Source organism: Candoia aspera, chromosome 2 (assembly GCF_035149785.1).
Source record: "Candoia aspera isolate rCanAsp1 chromosome 2, rCanAsp1.hap2, whole genome shotgun sequence".
Lineage (NCBI taxonomy): Eukaryota > Metazoa > Chordata > Lepidosauria > Squamata > Boidae > Candoia > Candoia aspera.
Genome location: NC_086154.1, coordinates 19,446,483 through 19,472,202, shown reverse-complemented (window position 1 = coordinate 19,472,202; position 25,720 = coordinate 19,446,483). Strand labels below are relative to the sequence as shown.

At 41.9% G+C, this 25,720-nt stretch overlaps 1 protein-coding gene across 2 annotated transcripts in view; it reads left to right on the top strand.

Annotated features, from left to right (window-relative positions):
• Nucleotides 1-25,720, top strand: part of KLHDC8B (kelch domain containing 8B) — a 44,183-nt gene that overhangs the window by 6,949 nt on the left and 11,514 nt on the right. For both annotated transcript variants that reach the window (XM_063291441.1, XM_063291440.1), the window contains exon 2: nt 10,301-11,137. In XM_063291441.1, coding sequence (XP_063147511.1) covers nt 10,762-11,137 — 376 coding nt within the window. In that variant the 5' untranslated portion in view covers nt 10,301-10,761. The remainder of the gene's footprint in view (nt 1-10,300; nt 11,138-25,720) is intronic.

Genomic DNA, 25,720 nt, shown 5'->3' with positions numbered 1-25,720 from the left:
ATGTGGTAGCAAAGCAGGCACGTTCCTTTCAGAATATAGAACAGAAGCGACTCTCTAACTTTCTTTTACGTGCTGTAAGCATGATCCTTCAAATGAATTCGGGCTTATTGAACTCAACTTAATAAAAAAGGAATTTTCTGATGGCTTAAGGCTGAACTCTGAAGCCGTTTGTAGAGGTATAAGACGGTAAAGGTGGCAGCAACAGAATTAAACCTAGCTGGCCTATGCATATTGCTTTGTGAAAGTACTGCTAAAAAAAAGTTTTTTTAATTTTTAGTTGCTTCCACTGAACTGCGTGGGTAGCCAGAGCTACCGGGCAGTTGATTCCTTTCATTTCCATAGTTGTCATAGGTAGTCCTTACTTAACATCCACAATTGGGACCAGCAACTCTGTCACTAAGCACCACGGTTGCTAAGTAAAACATCACGTGACTGCGGCTTCCAATTTTACTGCCACCTTCTCCGTTGACTCTGCTTGTTGCAAGCCAGTTGCAAAGCACACAAATGGCAATCATGTGAATCATGAGACACGCAGGTCGTAAATGCAAGGACCAGTAGTAAAGGTACTTTTTCAGTGCCGTTGTAACTTCGAATGGTTGCTAAACAAGGTGGTCAGTAAGCGAGGACTACCTGTACTGAACTCACTGGGATAAAGCTGCTCCATAGAGAGAACTACCTCAGTTTCAAGGTGGAAAGCTGCCAAAAGATCATCGCTGAAAGGAACAGGACGTATATTTTTGCAAATTCCTTGAAGACTCTCCATTCTTTTTTGGACAGAGTGAAAGTGATGAGAAATGATGGGGATGAGAAATGATGGGGAGTATTTGTGAATATCGTCCCCATCTGAAATTCTTTCTCCAGCTTGGTTGTTTCAGCAGGAGTTAGAATGTTCGTACCCAGGGGATTCACTTAAAAATATCTATCTGACCTGTCTTCTAACTAGATAGCTCGTACGTGCAACATAATGACTCAGAACTGGCCTTTCAGGCATCCATTACCCAATGACACTTCAAAAAATACTATGGCTACTGATTTTTCTTAATAGGATTACATCAGTTCACTCTGTAGTAGTCTTGCTCAGGGGAATCTGGAAATCACATTATTTCCAGCAAGGTATCCAGATGAGTCTCTCTCGTTTAGAAGCTTCCTATTTTTAGGTCTGGAGAAAAACATATATTTTACAAGTATTTATAAATACAGCGAATACAGCCTGAAATATTATGATATAAACAAAATAATTTCAGCAACTGTGATCTTAGTGCTTGAAAGTCTTCCTTGCCCCATGTTGAAAAAAACTAATTGAAATTTTGACAAACACAGGTAGTGCTCACTTAACGACTACAATTGGAACCAACAACTCCATCACTAAGCAATGCAGTCATTAAGAAAGACGTCACATGACCATGATGGACTTACAACCTCACTTCTGCCATGATTATTAAGTGAATCACCCCACAGTTGTTGAGTGAGACATCATGTGACCACAACTTGTGATTTTACTGCCAGTTTCAGAATCCAGCTGTGAAGTGCCCGAATCTCAGATCACGTGACTACACGGATGACGTGACAGTCTTAAGCGTGCAGACTGGTCATAAAGTTACTTTTTCAGTGTCATTGTAACTTCGAACAGTTGCTAAACAGGGCATTCGTTAAGCAAGGACTACCCATTATAAATATCAGTAATCCTTGCTATAAATCAGGTGTAGATGTCTCTTTCCAGTGGTATAGCTCTTTTAGCCAACCCTTATGCTTGAAAAGTCCACAGTTCTTGATCTGATAGATTCCAAATAAAATGTAGTCAATATATAGTGAAGAGTCAACAGAAGTGCTTTTAGCATGCAGCAGTCACACTGAAGCCATATTAACAATCCTGTTGATATTGGCACCAAATGTGACAGTAATAGCACAAGACCAAAACACATGAGTTCATGTTTCGACTCCAGGATTGCAACTCCAATACCAAGGCAATTGTAACCAGATCTTATTAAACGTTCTCTGAGGTGCCCTGAAGCAATTTATGTTGTTCTGTTAAACTCATTTTTAATCAATTTCTATCGGTTTATCAGCACATGATAATTCAATTTGTTATTTCAGAGGATGTGCAAATAATACAACTTTCACCAACCATCCTTTTCCTGAAATGGCCAGCCAGTTACTTGTTTCTCGGATGTCTAGAAGCTGGACAGAATGGCAATAATTTTCTCCCACTGTTGTTCCTTAGAAACTGGTATTTAGAGGCAAGATACACCTTCTCATAATTATTTTTTACATCTCTCAGTGACCTATAATCTATTACCTATGGAATGTATTTATAATAGGGGAGGAGAGGCCTAGGAGAGCTAAATTCAGCCTTATGGAAACTATCTTTCCCTCATAAAAATCTTGAAATCTACCAGCTGAAGCCAGATGTGCATGTTTACCATGAAAGAATTCTGTACATATTCATTTGGAATATTAAAATGGAAGAAAGAATACATAATCTGTTTCCGATTCCATCAAGATTTCCTTTTTTAGCTGTTACTGAATAATTAGAAATCAAGAACCTTTGCGATTTATGCAGATCGCCTGGAGACCTGTGCACTGTGGTCCCTTTTAAACTAAAGTCTGCACTTCTATTAACATCTGCTAAAAATGATGAGGTGTTACTATAAAAAGCGCATGGGAAAAAACATAAAGGAAATGATTTGGGGACATGAGCGGATTCCCTATAAATATTATTGAATCATAGAATTGGAGGGATCATTTAGGCCATACTGAGTCTAAACCTCTGTGTAGTTCAGAAATCCAAATTAAAAGTATTTCTGGCAAGAAATTGTCCAGTTTCTGCTTGAACAAATCCAAGGAAGGGAAGCCCACCCTCTCGGAGATATTTATTGCACTGTCAAAATTATCTTTCTGTTGGGAAGTTTTTTCTAATGTGCAATCCAAAACTGCATTCTTGTATTATTCCATTATTTTGTGCCCTATGCCCTGGAACAATAGAGAAGATGTTTTGACTTTCTTTTTTATATCATCCGTTCTGGCACTTCAAGAGTGTAGTCATATCTATGCTAAGTCTTCTTGGTGCTAAATGTGGTCAGTTCCTTCTGTATCTCTTCATAGGACCTAGTTTCTAGACTGCTGATCCTCACTGCCATTCTAGGAACTTGTTCGTTTTCCTGAATCTTTCTTAAAACCGTAGTGCCCAGAATTGGATACAGTACTCTTTGTAAGGTCTGACCATTATAGAATAAAGTAGAATTATTAGTGCTCCTTATTTGAAAACTAACCCTAACCTAAAATTTACATTTGCCTTCTTAGAGGTACTTTACACTGATGGCATACTTTATTTGTAGTCAACTAATAGTCAACAATCCTTTTCATGAGTACCGTTATCAATGGGGGCATCTGCAAGAGGGATGTCAAAAAAATCAAGATGGTGGCTGTAACCACGTGTTTCATGTGTCATGTAAAAAAAGGGGCAGGCTTCAATTGCTTGGTTATGACCAGCACCTTGACTTTTTTGACTGCCCCAGTGGATGACCCTGTTTCCCAAGCCCTCATACCATAGCTCTGCATTTGATTCTTGTTTCCTAAGGGAACAACTTTGCTTTTGTCTCTATTTCACTTTGCTACTTTCAGCTCATTTCTCTAGGCCAGTGTTTCTTAAAGTGTGATCTTAGGACTCCTGGGGGTCCCCCAAGACCCTCTCAGGGGTCCACAAAATCAAAATGATTTGCCAGCCTACGTTGAAAAATAATACAATATTAAAATCCCATCCAACAGTCGTAAGAAGTAATAGCGGCAGCAGATGCATCAATCTTAATTTTTAATACGGTAAATATCAATAAATATAACCCATACAAACAAAAGTTCTTTTGGGGTTCTCCATAATTTTTAAAAGTGGGAAAGGGTCCTGAGAGAAAAAAATTTAAGCGCTGTTTTAGACTACGAAGATCTATCTATCTATCTATCTATCTATCTATCTATCTATCTATCTATCTATCTATCTATCTATCTGATTTCTATCACTGCCCATCTCTCCCGAAAAGGGGACTCTTTTAATTGTATTTCTGTTCTCAGCTATTCTACCCAGTTTTGTGTCGCGCACAGATTTCATAAACATTCTCTTCTTCTACGTTATTAATAAAATAACGATGAATTGGGGTCCAGGACTTTGTGACAGCCCAGCTGATCCCTCATACCCCAACCACACAGTATTACTGTTACTTCCTGCACTTCTTTTAATCCAGATGCTCTTGACATTGCTGCCTCCTGCACCAGTAGAGCAGGAGTGAATAGTTTTAACATACAGTGCAGATCCCCTTTTTCTGCCACTTCAGTTCTTTTTGAACATACTGTATCTTTCAACTGCCATCACCAGGTCCTCCTCCTATCTGTTAAATGGTGTTTGCTTTCCTAATGAGGCTTGTCTAATGTTTTTCCAGTACTCTGAACATTAGTGTATGGACAATGAAAGCCATGAATTTTATGAGCCCCTTTTTTCCCTGATTTTTATTGAGTGCTTTAATAGGCCCATTAGAGCAGCACTCCTGCGTCTTTCTACAGTGTACAAGTTCTTTTCTGACGTTCTTCAGAGTTTTCAAACTCTCCCTGCTTCGAAGAAACACATTTTACCTGTCCTTGTGAGATGCAACCAACTTATCTCAGGGGTCTATTCTCAATGGTCTTGATCAGTCTTGGAAGTAGTTTTGTCACATCTCTGAACTTTACTCCCAATAGAGAAGCCTACTTCATGAGGTATTGTGGCTACAGGTAGTCCTCAGTTAACTACCATTCATTTAGTGATGGTTCAAACTTACGACGGTGCTGAAAAAACCTACTTACAACTGGTCCTCACACTTATAGCCATTGCAGCGTCCCCACAGTCACGTGATCATGATTTGGGCCCTTGGCAGTTGGTTCGCATTTTATGACCTTTGCAGCATCCTGTAATCACATGATCACCATTTGTGACCTTCCCAGCCAGCTCTGGCAAGCAAAATCAATGGGGAACTGTGTGATTCGCTTAACACCCCAGTGATTCGCTTAATGACCACCGCAAGAAAGGTCGTAATATCAGGTCAGATTCGCTTAGCGACTGAAATTCTGGTCCCAATTGTGGTCGCTAGGTGGGGACTACCTGTAGTGGGCACACCCTTGCTTCGATAGTGAGTCACCAACTACCAGAATAATTCTCTTCACCTTCTTGCAGTTACATCTCTTCCATTGCCTTGTCTCCTCTTCCACAATGTCTTTCCCTCTTCCCCTGAAGGATCAAGGCCTGAGAACTGAGTTCTCAGTGATGCTGAACTCTTCTATGTCTCTTTCTTTTGATTGTCACTCTTGTCCACTAAGTTTGCTCCCTGTTTACCATCTTCCTTATGAAGAGTGGCTTCCAGTATAACTTTTTGTGGTAGCTCCTTTCTTGGACTCGATCTGTCTTCTTCTTTCATCAGCTGAGGTGTGGCTACTCGCTGCTCCAATTCTTTGATTTTTCTTCAAGGCCTGTCATAAATATGTGACTGAGTATTCTTGGACAGGAACCAGCTATTCTTGGTCACAATTGGAGGTTGCTGTTTGTTCAGCTTCACCAAGGTAGCAAGGTTTGTCATTTCTCTGTGTGTTTCCTTCTGAGGTTAGCTGGGTACCAGCTCTTGATTCAGAGGAAAAATTTCTTAGGGATAGTCCCTTAACTCCTCTGCCAACTCCTTGTTTGCTCCCTATTGCAAGTTTGGAGCTCTTCAGAGATACCGTAGAGGTATTTTAGGAGGAAAGTTGTGTTAGTCTGTGGTGCCCCAAAATCAGGTGGAGTCTGGTAGCATCTTTTCAGACTAACAAATTCAGGCGCATGAAGTAGCTAACAAAGGATTTAAATTGGGATGAGGTGGGGGAGAAGGGAGGGAAAGACAGGGTGGCTATGCGGGTGCAGGTTACATGTGACAGATTGCAAGTATGTCAGCTTGGCTGACCTCAGGCCCAGTCCCTCTCTCTCAGCCCAACTCACCTCACAGGGTGGTTGTTGTGGGGAAAATAGGAAGAGGAGGAAGGAGTATTAGGCATGTTCCCCACCTTGAGTTAGTTATAAAAATAATAAAGGTGGGATAAAAATCAAATAAATAAATAAATAGTCCGCCTTATTCCTAATGACAACAGCCCCTCCCTTGTCAGTTTGTTAATCATGAAGTTGTTGCTTTTAAGGCCTTGAATGGTACCTCATTCTGCCCTGCTGAGTTTTTATTTAACAATTAGTTTCTAGTCCTTATGGTAGCAGAATCATGCTACTGAAAAGACGGATAGAGCAGCTATGCTCTTTGCTTCTGTAGTCAAACACAGGGCATGCAGAAAATGCCTTTGACTGTGTATAGGTTAGCTGATGAATCAATATTCTTTTCCTAAGAGTCTTACTGATACAAGAATTCCTTTAATTTTTTTAGCATCTGCCACATCTCACGTCGAGCTCTAGTTTATTACAGATTGCATCCACAGAACCTTTGGGACCAAAGCCCAGTCAGTGATGCTATTAGGAACTATATAGTTCTTATGCCACAAGAGAATTACCTTGCCCATAGATTTGACTTGTATTTTTAAATTTTTTTATAAGCCTCCGAACTCGGTACTTCCTAGTTCCCATAGGTGCAGAAGATAACAAAAGCAAAAATGCCTTTTTCCCCCCTTCTTCTGAGAGGAGAGCACACTGGAAAGTCCCCTTAGGCAACAACTATTTCTGAATGGGGGGACACATAATCAGTATTTATGTCTGTGTTACTAAATTCTGCAGCTGTCTGTTATTAAGCTACTAAAGTGCCTAATTTTGTGAGTTGAAAATAAATGAGTCATGGAGTCCTCATAGATGGTGAGATTTAAAATGAGGGAATTTATGATACTCAGGGGGCCAGCCACAAATTAAAAGCTGCAGATGGAGCTTGGAGGGGACAATTAGGGATCAGGTCTCCATTGCTGAGACCTTGGAATTGCGCGTGAAAAAAGGTAGCAAGCTGGCTGAACACCCGGCTTCCTACACAGAGCTGCTGTGTCTCTACTCCCTTCCCTTACTTCATGGTATTCTGTCATCAAAGAGTTGAATGTCATTAATATTTGCAACCAAAGGGAAGTTACTGTCCCTTGGGGTGGACAGATAAGCTCGCCAAATGACTTTGCTTGTCCTGTACTTTAGCAGCCCCTTGATTTCCTGAAATCAGCAAGGAAAACTTTTAGATGATATAATCACGATTGCTGGCTATCGTCTGGGGGTCAGAAGGTCCAGAATCAGTGGCATGCAAAGTTGACAACTATACACAAAAATGCAGCTCTTGGGAGCACTCAGATTTTCATTTAATTGATTTCTTCTTTCTTCCGAGCAGGACTAAGACGCAATAATTCACTATGTTCACTATTTTTAAATGATTATTTTTTTACTTTTAGGTATATTAGCAATGCCCTTTAGTTACGTTCTCCAGGAGTTTACCAGAAGAGTGAGGAATTAAAATAGTAAGTTTTACACAAATGGTCACTAACCAGTGGAAGTAGATGAATTTGTGTATCTTGGTAGAATGGGACAATGGAGAAATGTCACAGTGTGTTAGAGAGAGAGAGAAAGAGAGAAGTGGTGTGGGGGGTCTGTGGCATTTTTTGAAGAACCAATGTTTTGCCAAAAGAAATAAAAATGGTTGTGTGTAAGAGTGTGCTGCTGTACATTATACAGAGAATTGGGTATGAAACGTAAAGGTGGGTTGGATGTAAGTGGGAATGCAATACGGAGGAAGTGTGTGAAGTAAAACAAGAATTGATCATAAATTATAGGTGATGAATGAAGGTGGCTTGAATAGACAAGTGACCAGTGTGAAAGCAGTAGACTGAGGTGTGGGGGGCGAGGGCTGGTCAGACAGAACAAATGAGGATGGGATTGCATAGCAGATAGGTAAAGAAAGAGTCGGTGGAGAGGAAGGAAAAAACCAAGAAGATCATGGTGGGATGGAATTGATGAATTCCTCAAAAAGACCCAGGTGAGAAGCTTAAAGAACAAAACCACGGTCTGAAGTGGTGAATGGACAAACTGGAGGCCAGGATGTCTTGCAAAAATAGAAAGATACTGTATGTATGGAGAGGTTTAGGGCAGTGTTTGTCAACCTCAGCAAATGTTAAGGTGTGTGGACTCCCAATTCCCAGAATCCCCCAGCCAGTTCACACATCTTAAAGCTGCTGAGATTGAGAAGCACTGGTATAGGGAATAATACTGGTTTAAGTTAGGTATGTTTCCTCTTCTCTTCTCTCCTGCCTTTAATTTATTTGGCTTATTATTTCTTACTCCTTGTCTGTGCTTTACATAAACTTGCTTACCCTGAATGGGAAGAGTGTGACAGGTAAGTACATGTGAAATCCACAACAGCGTAAAAGCAGTCCCCAGAGTTCCAGTGGTACTCCCAACCTTGGGGTAAATAAGTCTCTGCCTGGGGCCAAAAAGGGCAATGCTGTAAAGTTGATTCCAAGCTGGCAAGAACTTTCTTATACCCCACCACCAGAAGACACTCTTTGGTAGCCACCTCTTTCATTTCTTGGACCAGCAAATGTCTCTTCAAGAGTCCCTCAGCTGAAGATTTTAAAGGGTAGATAGAGATCTGTGTGTGTGTGTGTAATTCACACATGTATCAAACAGTCCTGCTTTTAAATTGCATCTAAGGCATCTTTTCGGTTTTACCGCATAGGGATCATTGTTTTTCATACTGTTTCAGAAGCAATTTCAGACTCTTCAGAAGAATGATATGTCCACTCTCAATCAGTGCAGCTTGATGAAAGCTATATCGGAGGTGGCTGGAAAGCACAGAAAGGCATTGATTATCACTGTATAGTTATTTATGAGTTGTCTGGAGATGAGACTTTTTCTTTTCCTTAATTTTGAGGCTAAAGACGTGTCTTTGTTGCAAGACCAATGGACTTGAATGTAAATGAAAGAGAAGGCCCTCAGCAATTGCCCATGGTCAGTTGTCTCCTGTCTGATTTCTATGTTTTTAAGACCAGGCATACTTGGGACATGTGTCACCTTAAATGAATAGAATAATTTCACAATTGACATTAGAATCAGGAGAGAGGTCCATTGAAACCCAATTATCCATTCGCAGTCACATTCCTGAGTTAAGGCTATAGCAGATAGGATAAAGGAAAGGGAGCAAGGGTTTTTTAGCCTGGCTGGCTTCCTCCTTTTTTTTCCACTGCTTCCTAATTCTCTCATCTTCTGTGACCCATCTCACCGTTGTAATTTTGCAGGAAATTGCTTTGAAGCTGTCCAAATGGCAGCAGCCACCTTTCACATTTACTTAAGTGTGCCTTTTTCCGTACATGTTGTCCTTCCACCAAAATATGAATGTATCACATGGCCGTGTTTTGTCCTCTTGGAGTGTCTGGTTATACATTTGACAAGGACCTTCTTAAGGTTGGCTCGTGTTGTCATGAGGACATCATGGTTGCTTTTCCCTGGGGTAGGAGGATGGCTGCTGCTGCTGCTGCTGCTGCTGCTGCTGCTGGGAATAAGGTCACTGGGAATTTAGACTAGTAATAAATAAAAGGCTGTTATATCCCAATATCATTTTTGCTTTGGTTTTAGTTTTTATTGCACCATAGGACCCTAAGACAGCAAGTGGGTGCATGTTAAATAATCCAGAATAACTATTTGATCCTGATTCTGCTTTCACAAACATAGATTAGGATGCTCACATTTCACTTAGCTTTGTCATAAACTGTGAGATAGATTGAGTGGCGGGAGAGTAATTGGCCTAGAGCAGTGTTTCTCAGCCTTGAGAACTTTAAGATATGTGGACTTCTACTCCCAGAATTTCCCAGCCAGCCATGCTGGCTGGGGAATTCTGGGAATTGAAATCCACACATTTTAAACTACTCAAGGTTAAGAAACATTGTCTTAGGGTTACCCAGTGAGTCCCTGGCTGAGTGATGATGACCCTGGATTTCCTTGGTCCAAGTCCTGGCCCTCATAATCTTAAATGTGGCTTTTTAGGAAGGCTCTTGCTGGGCCACTCATTCTGAGGAAAGATGGGGAGGTACATTTTTTCTAGGAGAAGACCAGTGGAAGGCCAAGTGGAGCCCATGGGATGAGTGGAAGTGCTATTGTGAAATCCAAACTGAAAGCTAGGCTGCTGAAGCCTTTTCTGCCTGCTTGGTCTGGGATTGTTGCTTAAGTGTGAAGGACAGATGGAAACGTGAGGGATTTTATTTGGGAGCTATCCTATAATCCAGTGTGAGTGGTTTTCGTGATGATCAGATTTCTCAAACTGGCTTCCTTCTCACACTGTGCATTCTCTCTCTGCAGCAGAACGTGACATCGATAGAGAGACACAGAAGTGCCAACTTCATTCAGAAGAGCCTGCTGAACCTGTCCTTCTTTCTGAGCGTGGCTGACTGCTTGAGGTTAGAGGCCGACCTCCAGCATTATAGACCACCCTGAGTGTTTGGGCTAGCCCTTCCTTCAAGTTATTCCTAGCCATTCTGGGGAGGAATGGTTCCTTTTCCTGTGGAGACACCATCTCTTGGCCATCACGGCAATCCTTGCCTGCTTCCTTGGGGGACCCTGGCCTCTCCCCGCAGTCAGATCTTCCTCCCAACCTCCTGAGTCTTTGTGGATGTGGAGTTCCAATGGTGTAGGAAATAAGCTTCAGGGGAATCTTTCCCAGTCTTGGGGACCCAACGCAGAAGGCTGCCATGCTGAGGCACCAGCTCATTGCAGGGATAATTGCCATGCCAGTCTCCTGAGATGCCAGGCCCTTGGGCAGAATGGAAGCAGCCAATACCAAGTCTTTCTTCTGGGAGACGTTCCCCCCACTGCCTACCTGTCGGGTGTACTGCAGCCCAACCTATCAGGATGGACACCTCTTTGTGGTGGGGGGGTGCAGCCAGCAGGGCCAGCCACTGGACACCATGGAAATGTTGGATGTTGTTTCCCACAAGTGGATAGTGTTACCTTCTATGCCCACCCCACGGGCAGGGGCGGCAGCCGTGATGCTTGGCAAGGAAGTGCTGGTGATTGGTGGGGTTGACTCCACACAGAGATCCCTGGCCTCCGTTGAAGTCTACCACACGGATGAAGGCAGATGGGAGAAAAGAGCAGACCTGGCTCAGGCTTCAATGGGCATCTCAGCCCTTGAGAAAGGTAGGTGGCCAATTATTCCAGCTGGGTGGCCTCATGGTGGGAAATTTCCCCAACTGGAGCTCCAGACATTGGTGAAGCTGGTTGCTCTGCCTTGACAAGTCAAAGTTACAGCCAAGCATATCCCCTTGCAGACATCCCATTCTGTTCCAGGTTGCCAATTTTCCTCCCCACTGAATGCTCAGTTTTCCCCATGCTGATTCTGCTGTTTATCATTTTTGCAAAACAAGTCCTGTCCCCACCACCACCCCCTTGCTGATAATCTGGCTCTTATATATTATTAGAACTAATTTAGTTGCACCGTAGGAGAATGTATGCTAGCTGGGGTGCACGGTCTTTTGCGAATTGATGGGTGCTCATGGGTTTTCTGGAAAGTGTCATGTGAGATTACAACCACAAGTTTTAATTTTTGAATTCAGATTGGGTGGCAGCTGAGAAGTGAGTTGGGGGGGCAGCATAGAAAGAAGTTGGAGGGGTTGCGTAGAGCTCCAGTGCTGGTTACACACCCATGGAATATAGCAGATTTTTCCCCAGGCCATAGGCCACAGTTGGCTTTTAAAGGCTTGCTTGGTTTGGGGGAACATCCCAAAAAATAACAGGTAGGGCAAAGACATGACTATTGGTTTTCCTTCCAGTCGCATTTACATTTATTTAAAGTTAAGCTTCAAATTATCCTTAAGTCATGTATTTAGCAGTTTTTCCTTCATGTCAACTTACAAATTATAATGTAATAAAACTTTAGGAGGTTGCTGGGGGGTGACCCAAGTCTTGGGGGGGGGGGGTGTCACAGAGCCACAAGGCTGGACCCAAATGATACAGAAGAGGTATCTTAATTAAGTACCCTTAACATGGTCAGGGTGCCTTTTCAGGCAAAGTTAGGCTGCCACAAAGGAATCCGGCATTTCAACCACCTGGTGTCTTCTATCAGAAAAGCGGATCCTGCTGCGTTTGAAGAAATATCGTGGGTTTTACTTTGTAATGGGAAATGTGTCATGTTTTGCTTCCATTTGTGTGTGTGTTTTAAGTACCAGCTGCCTCAAAAAGAAAACGGGGTGAGAAAATGGATGAAATAAACTCGTAATGGCAACTATACTCTCAGCCACAGGGTGTGCAAGGCTGGCATGTCAGCATAGTTCCTGTCTTAGCTATGAAACCCTGGGGCACCAGCACTGGATCTACAACTGCTTTTAATGAAACACTAAAACGTCCTTTCTCAGCCAGACCTCTTGCAGAAAGATGGGACCACAACTTCCATAATACCCAGCCAGCATGGTTTCTGTGTGCTGTTGCTCACCTGGTATAGCATTCCTTGTCTCCAGGCCAAAAAAAAAAAAGCCTAGCCAATCCTGTTTCTGTCTTTTTGTATTTGTCACTACAAATAAGTAATGCCAAAGGTGCTTTTGGCAGGCACCAAACTGATTGGCCACAAAGAGGCATTTTTCATTAGAAATCTGTACCCCAGTCTGCCCACATCTTTGTTTTTAATTTAAAGCAGCCACAGGAGGCTGCTGGTTCAGCTGCAGAAGTGGAGCCAGGGAGGGCTTTTTCGTTGTTCCCTCAAAGATTTTGTTCACCTCACAAGGGAATCCATTTTCCCCTTTCCCCTTAACGATCAAGCACCTCTTTGGGAGGGGTGACTTAGAGTGGGAAATGGGCTGTGCATGGTGGCAGAGGGAAGGTTTAAAATAAAATCTCTGATAAAATCTGGAGCCCTTTGGAGCTGCAATAAAGTGAGAAATTCCACAAAAGGCCGATGTGATTATAGATGGCCCATGGAATGTGTCACATGGCTTATAAGTGCCCCTCTATAGTATGCCCTTGGCTGATCTTGCCTTCTGCAGGAGAGCACATTATTTATAAAAAATGAAACATACTTGGAATTTCTAAGACTTAACTGTTTTCCATTTGTAAACTCTTCCTTACGTTTCACTCTGTGCCCCCCCAGAAATTGGCTACAGTCCTTTAGTAAAGGTAAAGGTTTCCCTTGACGTAAAGTCCAGTCGTGTCCGACTCTAGGGGGCGGTGCTCATCTCCGTTTCTAAGCCTTAGAGCCGGCGTTGTCCATAGACACTTCTGGGTCATGTGGCCAGCATGACGACACGGAACGCCGTTACCTTCCCGCCGAAGCGGTACCTATTGATCTACTCACATTTGCATGTTTTCGAACTGCTAGGTGAGCAGGAGCTGGGATTAACAGCGGGAGCTCACCCCGCCGCGCGGTTTCGAACCGCCGACCTTCCGATTGACAGCTCAGCGGTTTAACCCGCAGCGCCACTGCATCCCTTAGTTCCTTTAGTTCCACATTTTTCCGTTCCATTTCATTCCGTTCCTCCTCTTTTTCCTGTTGGAGTTTCAGGTCAGTTGGAGACAATCCAAAAGCCCCGTGTGATATTCACAAAGGTAATAATTTGAGCAGGAAGAATTTCAGTGTGAATGTTACCAGCGTTTCCAGCAGATTATATTTATTTAATACAACAAATACATTCATTTAATACATTCAAACATTGGTTGGTGGCATTCCATGCAATCAGCAGAGATTATCAGATTTAAAATGTTCAAATTGGCTTCGGAACATACTCTCTTCCATTCAAATGGAATCTACAATTCACTCAAATTCGTGAAGTTGGGCTTGGGTTTAAAAATAACGTTTTATTTTGCTTCATCAAATATTAATGCAAATATTTTTTCCCAAATAGTTAATATTTTAAAAATTTAAATGTATTAGCTATTAACAGTTGTGGAGTATATATACAGTAAAGCAAAATGCATATAATCTTATTTAATTACATTATCTGGGAACCTGGAACTGGGTGGTAAACCATCATTATGCTTTTATTGTGCCTAATAAGCAAGATAAAGTAAAAATTGTGTTATCATAATGTGGTTGTCTCTTTTTCGTAAATATTTTTCATTAGAGCAATTTTCCAGCATATTTGCTACCATACAGACATTTTCAAATTCTTTTCTGTTTTCCAAGATCTTGCCACTGCCTGCTGGGCTGCAACCAGTAAGAAAACTATCAGTTCTTTAGGCTTCAGTGTGTTGCTGATTATCAAAAAAAACTTAGTAAGGCCAACTTAGGATCCAGTGTAATTGTCTGAGTTGTTGTTGTTGTTGTTTATTTGTTTAGTCGCTTCCAACTCTTGGTGACTTCATGGACCAGCCCAAGCCAGAGCTTCCTGTCGGTTGTCAACACCCCCAGCTCCCCCAGGGACGAGTCCGTCACCTCTAGAATATCATCCATCCACCTTGCCCTTGGTCGGCCCCTCTTTCTTTTGCCCTCCACTCTCCCTAGCATCAGTATCTTCTCCAGGGTGTCCTGTCTTCTCATTAGGTGGCCAAAGTATTTCAGTTTTGCCTTTAACATCATTCCCTCAAGTGAGCAGTCTGGCTTTATTTCCTGGAGTATGGACTGGTTTGATCTTCTTGCAGTCCAAGGCACTCTCAGAATTTTCCTCCAACACCACAGTTCAAAAGCATCGATCTTCCTTCTCTCAGCCTTCCTTATGGTCCAGCTCTCGCAGCCATATGTTACTACGGGGAACACCATTGCTTTAACTATGCGGACCTTTGTTGTCAGTGTGATGTCTCTGCTCTTAACTATTTTATCGAGATTGGTCATTGCTCTTCTCCCAAAGATTAAGCGTCTTCTGATTTCCTGACTGCAGTCAGCATCTGCAGTAATCTTCGCACCTAGAAATACAAAGTCTTTCACTGCTTCTACATTTTCTTCCTCTATTTGCCAGTTATCAATCAAGCTGGTTGCCATAATCTTGGTTTTTTTGAGGTTTAGCTGCAAGCCAGCTTTTGCACTTTCTTCTTTCACCTTCATCATAAGGCTCCTCAGTTCCTCTTCACTTTCAGCCATCAAAGTGGTATCATCTGCATATCTGAGATTGTTAATGTTTCTTCCAACGATTTTAACTCCAGCCTTGGATTCCTCAAGCCCAGCATGTCGCATGATGTGTTCTACGTACAAGTTGAATAGGTAGGGTGAGAGTATACAGCCCTGCCGTACTCCTTTCCCAATCTTAAACCAGTCCATTGTTCCGTGGTCTGTTCTTACTGTTGCTACTTGGTCGTTATATGGACTCCTCAGGAGGCAGACAAGATGAGTTGGTATCCCCATACCGCTAAGAACTTGCCACAATTTGTTATGGTCCACACAGTCAAAGGCTTTAGAATAGTCAATAAAACAGAAATAGATGTTTTTCTGAAACTCCCTGGCTTTTTCCATTATCCAGCGGATATTGGCAATTTGGTCCCTAGTTCCTCTGCCTTTTCTAAACCCAGCTTGTACACATGGCAATTCTCGCTCCATGAATTGCTGAAGTCTACCTTGCAGGATCTTGAGCATTACCTTACTGGCATGTGAAACGAGTGCCACTGTTCGATAGTTTGAACATTCTTTAGTGTTCCCCTTTTTTGGTATGGGGATATAAGTTGATTTTTTCCAATCTGATGGCCATTCTTGTGTTTTCCAAATTTGCTGGCATATAGCATGCATTACCTTGACAGCATCATCTTGCAAGATTTTGAACAGTTCAGCTGGGATGCCGTCGTCTCCTGCTGCCTTGTTATTAGCAATGCTTCTTAAGGCCCATTCAACCTCACTCTTCAGGATGTCTGGCTCTAGCTCACTGACCACACTGTCAAAGCTATCCCCGATATTGTTATCCTTCCTATACAGGTCTTCTGTATATTCTTGCCACCTTTTCTTGATCTCTTCTTCTTCTGTTAGGTCCTTGCCATCTTTGTTTTTGATCATACCCATTTTGGCCTGGAATTTACCTCCGATGTTTCTAATGTTCTGGAAGAAGTCTCTTGTCCTTCCTATTCTATTGTCTTCTTCCACTTCCACGCATTGCTTGTTTAAAAATAATTCCTTATCTCTTCTGGCTAACCTCTGGAATTTTGCATTTAATTGGGCATATCTCCCCCTATCACTGTTGCCTTTTGCTTTCCTTCTTTCTTGGGCTACTTCTAGTGTCTCAGCAGACAGCCATTTTGCCTTCTTGGTTTTCTCTTTCTTCGGGATGTATTTTGTTGCCGCCTCCTGAACAATGTTGCAAACTTCTGTCCATAGTTCTTCCAGGACCCTATCTACTAAGTCCAATCCCTTAAATCTATTCTTCACCTCCACTGCATATTCCTTAGGAATATTAGTGAGCTCATATCTAGCTGATCTGTGGGTCTTCCCTAATCTCTTTAGTCTGATCCTAAATTGTGCAAGAAGAAGTTCATGATCGGAACTACAGTCAGCTCCAGGTCTTGTTTTTACCAACTATATAGATGTCCGCCACCTTTGTCTGCAAAGGATGTAGTCAATCCGATTTCGGTGTTGTCCATCTGGTGAAGTCCATGTATAAAGCCGTCTCTTAGGTTGTTGGAAGAGAGTGTTTGTTATGCAGAGTGAGTTGTCTTGGCAAAATTCTATCAGCCTATGTCCTGCTTCATTTTGTTCTCCCAGGCCATGCTTACCAGTAATTCCAGGTGTCATTTGATTGCCCACCTTAGCATTCCAGTCTCCTGTAATGAAAATTATGTCTCTTTTAGGCGTGTTGTCCAGTAGGTGCTGCAGATCCTCATAGAACTGCTCTACTTCAGCTTCTTCAGCATCTGTGGTTGGGGCGTATATTTGGATCACTGTGATGTTAGATGGCTTGCCCTGAGTTCGAATTGAGATCATTCTATCATTTTTTGGGTTGTATCCAAGCACTGCTTTAGCCACTTTACTATTAATTATGAAGGCTACTCCATTTCTCCTGTGGTCCTCTTGTCCACAGTAGTAGATCTGGTGGTCATTTGATGTGAAGTGGCCCATTCCAGTCCATTTCAGTTCACTGACGCCCAAAATGTCTATCTTTAACCTTGAAATCTCACCAATGACCACATACAATTTGCCCTGGCTCATAGATCTTACATTCCAGGTTCCAATGGTGTGTTGATCCTTAGAACATCGGATTCGCCGTTCACCACCAGCACCGTCGGCTGCTAGCCGTCCGTTCGGCTTTGAGCTAGCTGCGTCATCACGTCTGGGGCTAGTTGAACTCATCCTCTGTTCCTCCCCAGTAGCATTTTCACCATCTTCCGACCTGGGGGTCTCATCTTCCGATGGTATACCGACATATCTCTGGTTGTACTGATCCATTTAGTTTTCACGGCAAGAATACTGAGGTGGGTTGCCATTACCTTCCTCAGGGATCGCATTTAGTCTGACCTCTCTGTCATGACCTTCCCGTCTTGGGTGGCCCTTCACGGTTTAGCTCATGGCATCACTGAGGTGCTCAAGCTCCAGCACCACGACAAGGTAACAATCCTTTGCTGAAGGTCTGAGTTGTAATTTGGTTCAAATTGTGATTTGTCCTGTTTTAATAAAAATTTCCATCCCCCAAACTGAACAGCTTCACGGGACTACTATATATAATAGGAACCTATTTCTTTTTATTTTCTCCAACACTTGGAGCTTAGGCTAGAATTTATCATGTTGAGTTTGCTTTGTGTTAAATACCAGCTATAAAATCCACTGAGTTTTCCCTAATTTGGGGCAATTTTGTTTTCAGTGGTTTTCTATGTTGGTCAGATAACCATCAGATCATATGTACTGTATAGCAGCTTTTCCATCTAATTCTGGTACTGTTTTCAACTCACCCAGAAAGTTTGTCTTCTAACAGGATGTTGTAAATTTTTGAAATTCCCACCTTTTACCCAATTAGGTGATGAATTTAGCTTAATCTCAAATTTAGTCATGGTTCTAATTGCTTGTATTCTAACTGCTGGAACTGTTGTGAAATGTAGAATTTGATGTCATGGAACCATGAATGAACAAAATTTCTTAAAATTGTAATCTCTGTTTATCATATAATATTTCTTATCAATAGATAGTAATATTTAAATGGCAACATAATCTAATTCTAAATTAACAAAACAGAAATTATTAATCTGGTATCTAGTACAACATATTAATTAAAAAAATCAACTTCTGGATTGCATTGCTTATCATCATCTTCATCCTTATCTGGAGGTGGAGTTTGTACTCTTATCCTGCAGACTGAAGTCATTTTGGTGAAAGTCTGCAAGAGAATATAAACAAGGAACAACAAGGAAGACAGTGGATGAGAACCATCTTCTTCTGGCTCTTAAAGATGGAAAACTTAAGAGAGTCAATTGTGTTGAAAGTAGAAGCCTTATGGCTGTAGCCCAGTTTTTAGGCAGTAGTAGCAACTTTCTTATGGCCTTAGACCAGTGTTTCTCAACCTTGGCGAATTTAAGATGGGTGGACTTCAACTCCCAGAATTCCCCAGCCAGCTGGCTGGGGAATTCTGGGAGTTGAAGTCCACCCATCTTAAACTCACCAAGGTTGAGAAACACTGCTGTAGACTAATAACGTTCATAATTTATAATAATAACTATAAATAATAATAACAACTATAATGTATTAAACTTGTATGCTGCCCGACTCTCAATAACTCTTGATGGCTCACAACAAGCAAACAAAGAACTTACAATCAAATAAAGATAAAAGATGGAAAGTATGATGAAGTGCAGGGTCCCTGAAGACCTGACTGAAGAGCCAGTTTTTCAGGGCTCATAAAATAGTAAAATAAAACAGTGAAGGCAGATCTAAAAAGCATCATGGAATAATCTATGGTGAAAGCAGTATAATACCATTGTGATGCAAGCTCTGCCCATTTGGTATGAATGCTGTGCATAAGCATCTACAAAAAGTGTGGAATTTAGTTGACAATGCGGCACTGCATCGTGAAGCAAGCCTCCAATCCTGGAAGGACACAGGTTTTTAGTAGAATTTTTTCAGGTTCCCCTCTGCATTCCAGGGAGCTAGAAATATTTTCATGAATCTAAGTGGAATGTGAAATTTATAATTGGAATCCCCCTTTAATCATTGCAAGCACCCTACGATACATTATTGTAGAAGAGAAGTGGGAAAATGTACCAAAATAGGGATTTATGGAGACTGATAACATTTCCTCACTGCTTGATTTGGGTGGTGTTATCTGGCAGAAGATGCCTCTTCCATCCTTTTTTCCATGCTTTTGTTCAAAGCAGATCAAAATAGTCTGAGGCAGCCTTAACTGAATGTCTTTATTCTACCATCTAGAGCAGAGCCAGCTGAGCCATGTGCCAATTATGTGCACGCTAGGTATGACATTCAAACAAAAGAACATGCCGTCTTTTTAAAAGCTTAAACCAGCCTTCTCTGATCTGGTACCCTCCAGAATTAGGACTTTGAGAGTTCTAATGGAGAGCACTAGGTTTGAAAAAGCTGTCTGAGTTCTTCAAGAATAGGGAAAAGAGCAACCAATTAACCTTTACAATTAGGGGCAAATCAATAATGCATAAGTAATGGAGAACCAGCATGTAGCAGTTAGGGTGTTGGACTATGGTGGAGGAGACCAGCTTTCAAATTTCTACTAGCTGTGAAGCTTACTTGATGATTCTGAATGATGGAGTTTTTAAAGGTTAATAAAAGAACTCCAAGCAGCTAACAACTATCTTGTAAAGTAGAAGTGTGAACCAAAAAAGAAACTTGCACATTAAGCTTAATTGTGTTCAGGAAAGAGTTCAGTCTTCACATAGTAGTTAGATGAAAAGAAAAAAAAAAGGTAGCTTACATTTATTCAATAGATCTGGATACAAGTAGCTTTGTAGGAGAAAGCACTTACTCATCACTGGTTCTTTGTAGACATTTTCTATGGAAATAGAAATGGCTGCATGCAAGCAAGATGAAAGGACGAGAGCTGCATTCTGCAGCACCTCCTGCTTGCAGGTCTGCCAAAAGGTAAATGGAGATTGTTAATCCCCAAGCCCAAGAAGGAGGAGGAAGTGGAAATCAGGTGACCCATGTGACATCCCACAAGCACAACAGAGATGCATTTACTAGAGAAACCCCCTTTTTATTCTTAGGAGACAATGCTGAGTTGACCCCCTGATAATTCCAACACTGGATAAGTCACTATCTCTCAGGTTGTTAACCTTGTAGGAGGTTAAAAACCATATACCCTGCTTTGGGGCCTTTGGTTGTGGCAGATAAAGAGTAACTACAAAGAAACCAGGAGATTGCAAGTTTGGTGGTCATTGAGTATTGTTATCAACAGGATTCTTCCATCTTTCACTGCATCTCTTTTCTCAGCACAAGTTCATAGATTGAAGCTTGTTGATGGAGAACAGGAGATGAGAAGCAGCAGCTTCACTGCCTTTCTGAGGCCCTCAAAGAATCTCAAGGGTGGTTCAGACATTACAACCTGCACTGTGCTTTGGAGGCTCTCTGAAATTCAATTATCACTAGATGGCAGCAAAGAGATATGGAGCCCAGATATGGCAGCCCTAATTAAAGTCCACACATCTGGAGGGTGCCAAGCTTAGGAAGTTTAACAAGGCAGACCTTTGTTTGCCTTCCCATCTTTTCTAAGCTCCAGACTTAGAAAAGATGGGAGGAGGCTGATATTTATCACCTCACAACTCCCAAACACAGCTTTCCCAAACATCGTGTTCTCCCAGCATGTAGGACTTTAATGTCCATCAGCTTAAGACAGCATAATTCCCTTTGTGGTAGAGGACAATGGGGGTGGTAGCACAATATTTTTGTATAGCACCACCTTTGGAAAGGCTAGCCAAGCTGGGTGGTCTCTCATGTCACAGATTTAACATTTTAAAACAGGAGTAGCCTTGTTAAGCAGGAGTTTCATCCATCCCCTCTGTGATACTGTCTGAGCTGGGTCATGTTTCCCAGTTTCAGAGTAAAGCAGGCAGTGGTGATAGAAATTGTAACTTCGTAAACTGGGTACAGACAATATGGCTATTCTGTACTTCATGGAAAAGATGGTTGCTAAGCAAAAACAAAACCAAGCTTTTCTGGCACGACCAGCCTCTTCTGAGGAGCTTGATGCTCTCAGGAGCAGTATGTTCTTCTGTTGGAAAAGAGGCAGCATCCTGAATGTTTATCCTACATTGTTCCTGCAGGATTTTGCTAAAGGGTCTGTTAGATTACATCTAAATGAGACAACCAGTGTCTACACAATCATACTCCTCACCCTTTTATGTTTTAGCAAATAGTATGTGTATGGATGGGAGCAATAGAATATAAGGACGTTAGAATTGCCTTTCTGGATCAGGCCAAGGCCCATCTTAGGTCATCATTTTGTTTCTGTCAGGGTGAGCCACGTGGTCTGAGGTGCTTGTAAGCAGGAAATGGAAGGTACCAAGGGGAATCCTATTCATTTAACCCCCCTCCCCACACCCTAGATTGTTCTGAATCCTTTTTTTGGTGTAGTTTGTGGTTAAAAGACAAAAAATGAGATAATTCAATAACCGGCATGGGCTACGTCTGTGTACAAACACCACTACAGAAAACTGTTAGCTTTCTTCCAAGCTTGTGTGTAGAAGATGAGGGAGAAGAAAAGAACACAATGAAGTGTTAATATTCATCATGAAATCAGTTTTTGTTTCTTTTACAGGGGAAACTAAGCTTCCCTTAGTTGACTTTAGATATCTATCTATCTATCTATCTATCTATCTATCTATCTATCAAATTTGTCACCACCCATCTCCTCCGACTGGAGGGACTCTGGGCGGTTTACAACACAGAATAAATATACAATAAAAATTCAAATAAATACACGATAGAATTCCAACAAAATCCCATTAAAACCATTTCTTAACTACCCCAGCTCATAAAATCCAGATGGCTATGATCTCTTCAACCATCATGTAGGAGGGGCACTTTAGCCTGTCCCTCAAAGCAAGTTTGGCTAAGTTAATTCACAGTCTTTTTGAGACTTGGACTATGTCATCTTGTGGGACCAAGGAGCTGTGTCTTCTCTGTTGCAGCACCTTCTCTATGGAACAGCATCCGCCCCAGAGATCTGGAGAGCCCTGACCCTCCTGGCTTTTCGTAAGGCCTTACAGACCTGGCTGTTCGCCCCAGCATTGGGACCATGGGTTTAAACCAGCCCTGTTGGTGGATTTGTTTGATTGGTCTTTACATATTGATACTGGATTGTTCAGGCCTGGACTTACATATTACTAGTATTGATATTGATTTAAAGTTCTCTTGGTTGTATTATGTTTTAATCCTCTGTGGATCATCTGGAGTCACTGCTGCTGAGATGGGCAGCAATATAAATGGTTTAAATAAATAAATACATACATACATACATACGTACATTCTTCTGCATGCAAAGTGGGTCGTCTGCCATTGATTTGTGGCAGTCCTAGTTGAGCAGAGTCATCGATTCTTTTCACCCCATTCAGTACTTTTTATATTATGCCCAGATAGTGTGTATCAATAGATCCTATTGTCATGCCTTTAACAAGAAGAGAATGAAGCTGCCTGAATGGCTGGTTCAAATGAACAGTTATATAACTGATTCATTTCATCTATTTGATTTAATTACTCAGAATTTAATTGCAGCATATCATCCCCAGAAATTGGCTGCAGAGATTTCCCCCAGGGCACTTCATCTTTTTAAACATCTCTGTCATAACTCTCTAAAATAAGATTGGCTGCTTATGCCTCTGCATCATTATCTGATTTTTAATCTGGGCAAGAAATGGGGAATTTTCTTTGAATATGTGCCTGAGGGATTCTACTTTTCTTGATGTGCCCCTGCTGTCCTGGTGGAGCAAAGAGGAGCTTGTGAGCCGTTGTCTGAGATAACAGTCGTGGGTTTCCATCCAGGCCTGGAACTAGAGGTGACTGTTGAGACAGGAAGCCTGTTGTACCTTCTTGATGTCATATTTGGCAACTTGACCAGCCCGTGCCAATGGATTTACAATAGTTGCAAGAATGCTTTTAACGAAAAGGGGGCTAACAAAGGATACAAATAAATCAGTGTCTGCAAGAAATTCGGGACCTGGTTAGCTAATAGTTTTGCGGCCCTCATCTCAGATTCGGAGTGGAAGCCTTTTCCTTGCTGTCCCCCCCCCCCCCGCCCTTACTGTGTGCAGAGCAGTGGGCAGGCTGTGCTGGAGGCAGAACTTGGCAGCATGGTTGGGTTGCCATGGTGTCTCCAGGGATACTACGTGGCGAATATAATTAGTTGTGATAGCCTGGTATCCCAGTGTTGTTCATATGTTACATTTGTTAGAAGGACCAGGTACCACGTGAGGCAGTTGCTAGGGTCTACCAGAGCATGGCTAGCTTGGGGCTGGGGGTCTTAAAGCGGTTGTGGGAAGAGTAGGACATCATGCTGTACAGGGAACGAAGCAAGCCTTCCTCAACAGGTTGTCTTCTGGAAGGGCAGACTATTGGGCCCATTATTCTCAACAGATTGTGCCAATCATGGAGGACGATACTGCTTCTGTATCTTATTCTGGCAATCTTTAGATGTGTTGGGCTACATCTGCTATCAGTTCTGACATTTAGCTAAGGCTGATGGGAACTGGAGTCCCAAAGATCTGGAGGACATTATTTTCAGATGTTGATTTGTCAGCTCGTTTTGAAGGAATGGTTGTTGATAACTGGGAATAGTATTTATGAACAATAGCTGATTTGGATTATAGATTCCTTTGGATGACCATGTTAGAATTCTGAGAGCATCTTATTTCTGGCTTCCCAGCATGTCCAAAGCGCGGCGGGGTGAGCTCCCGTTGTTAATCCCAGCTCCTGCTCACCTAGCAGTTCGAAAACATGCAAAATGTGAGTAGATCAATAGGTACCGCTTCGGCGGGAAGGTAACGGCGTTCCGAGTCGTCATGCTGGCCACATGACCCGGAAGTGTCTATGACAACGCCAGCTCCAAGGCTTAGAAACGGAGATGAGCACCGCCCCCTAGAGTCGGATTCGACTGGACTTTACGTCAAGGGAAACCTTTACCTTTACTACTGTTCTATCAAAGAGTTGAATGTGAGTTATGAGAAGTCCAGTAAACCCCCGCAGATAACAAGATGACTGTTTGCCTAAGGAAGAGACTATGTTTATCATTTAATAAAAATCACATAAAAGTGCAGTTCAAAGAGGAAAGAAAGAGGACACCATTTCCTTTACAATTACCTAGATTATGGAATTGGAGCAGCCAAATCATGCTCTACGGGAGAGGAAAAAACTGGACATGTTGTGCATGTAATCTGTGGCCCTCTAGAATTTAGCCCATATTACTGACAAGCTGGTTGGGCCTGATGGCAGTTGGAATCTAAATGTGTCTGCAGTTATCCAGATATCCAACCTAAAGAGAGAAAAATGTACCCATAGCAGTCTTTCCAGCTTGTTTCCAGCTGTGTTGGGCTACAACTTTCATCATCTCAAGATAGCATAGCCATTATATTTTCTGAGTGATGAAAATTATAGTCCGATATCTCTCCAGGTTGGGACTAATGATGGGGTTTGAATCAGAAAAAGCGGACCAATAGACCAAGAAATTGAAATAGTTTTCCTATTGAGGGCTCAAAAATACGAATTGCATTAAGAAAAGCAACCTAAAGTTGAGGAGGTGCTAAAGCTTTATGCTGCCCTACAGCAACGTAGACTATAAGAAAGGCAAGCCAGGCGTTGTTTTGATAGAAGATAAAATATGGGCTGATGACCAAAGGATTATATGTTTTGACTCCCCTATTAAATTGCCGCAATGAACTGTGCACCTTGTGCTTTAAAAGGATCGCTTGGGCTTTTAATTATGCAGACATCCAAGCCAGTAAGGTAATATTTAATTCTAGCAATTAGTATTCTAATTCATGCACAGGGGGGATCCCATGTTTTTCTACTCAGCATCTATTTAGAGACTGCCCTTTGAATGCTAGAGAAACATCTGAAAGGGCTCATTTTGACAATCTATAATCTAGCACCTATAATTCTACATGCAAAGATGTTGATCCCTTCCCACCTAATCTCAAAAAGATCCAGAATTTCATTTCCATCTGAATTCAACAGCACACCAATCATTTTGATCAATCACGTGTGGGTTTTCTACTCCATGGCTATGCTTGCTAAGGATTTTGAGAGCTGGTCCAGCAGAACAGGAAGGCACCGGGATGAGGAAGCTAAATTTTGAGGCTTACAGTGAGAGAGTTAGAATAATGATACCATGCTGTAGCATCTGCCTATAAATATGGTAAAAAGTGATTATGTAAAGGTGCTGCAATGCCATGCTGTAGCATCTGCCTATCATTGTGAAGGAATAGCTTCTCCTGTCAACTTCTCTGCTTTAAGTTTCTTCAGTAATTTTGGTGGAACCACAACATGCATTAGGCCTAAAAGACTCTTGAGTCTTTCCTTCATGTATCATTAACTGTTTATTTTTCAGATGTTATTTTTTCATTTTTAAAAAATGTGTATCCTACCCTTTGCAAAGAGCTACTTTAGAGCAGATAACATCCATCATAACTTCAGTAAGAATAAAAACAACACAAAGACTTACAAGCATCCTGCATGTCCGTCAAAACCATGGTTCCAAGCAGACTGTATAGTAGCCAGGAAAAGATTACTAGCTAGCTACAATTCATATAAGGCAAATGATAGCAAAATTACAGCACAAGATCTACTTATCCAGAAGCAACGCTGCAAGCAATTAATTTGGCAAAAGAAAATGGAGGACATGAAAGCGTTATGGACTTGTCTTCCTCAGTTGGTTA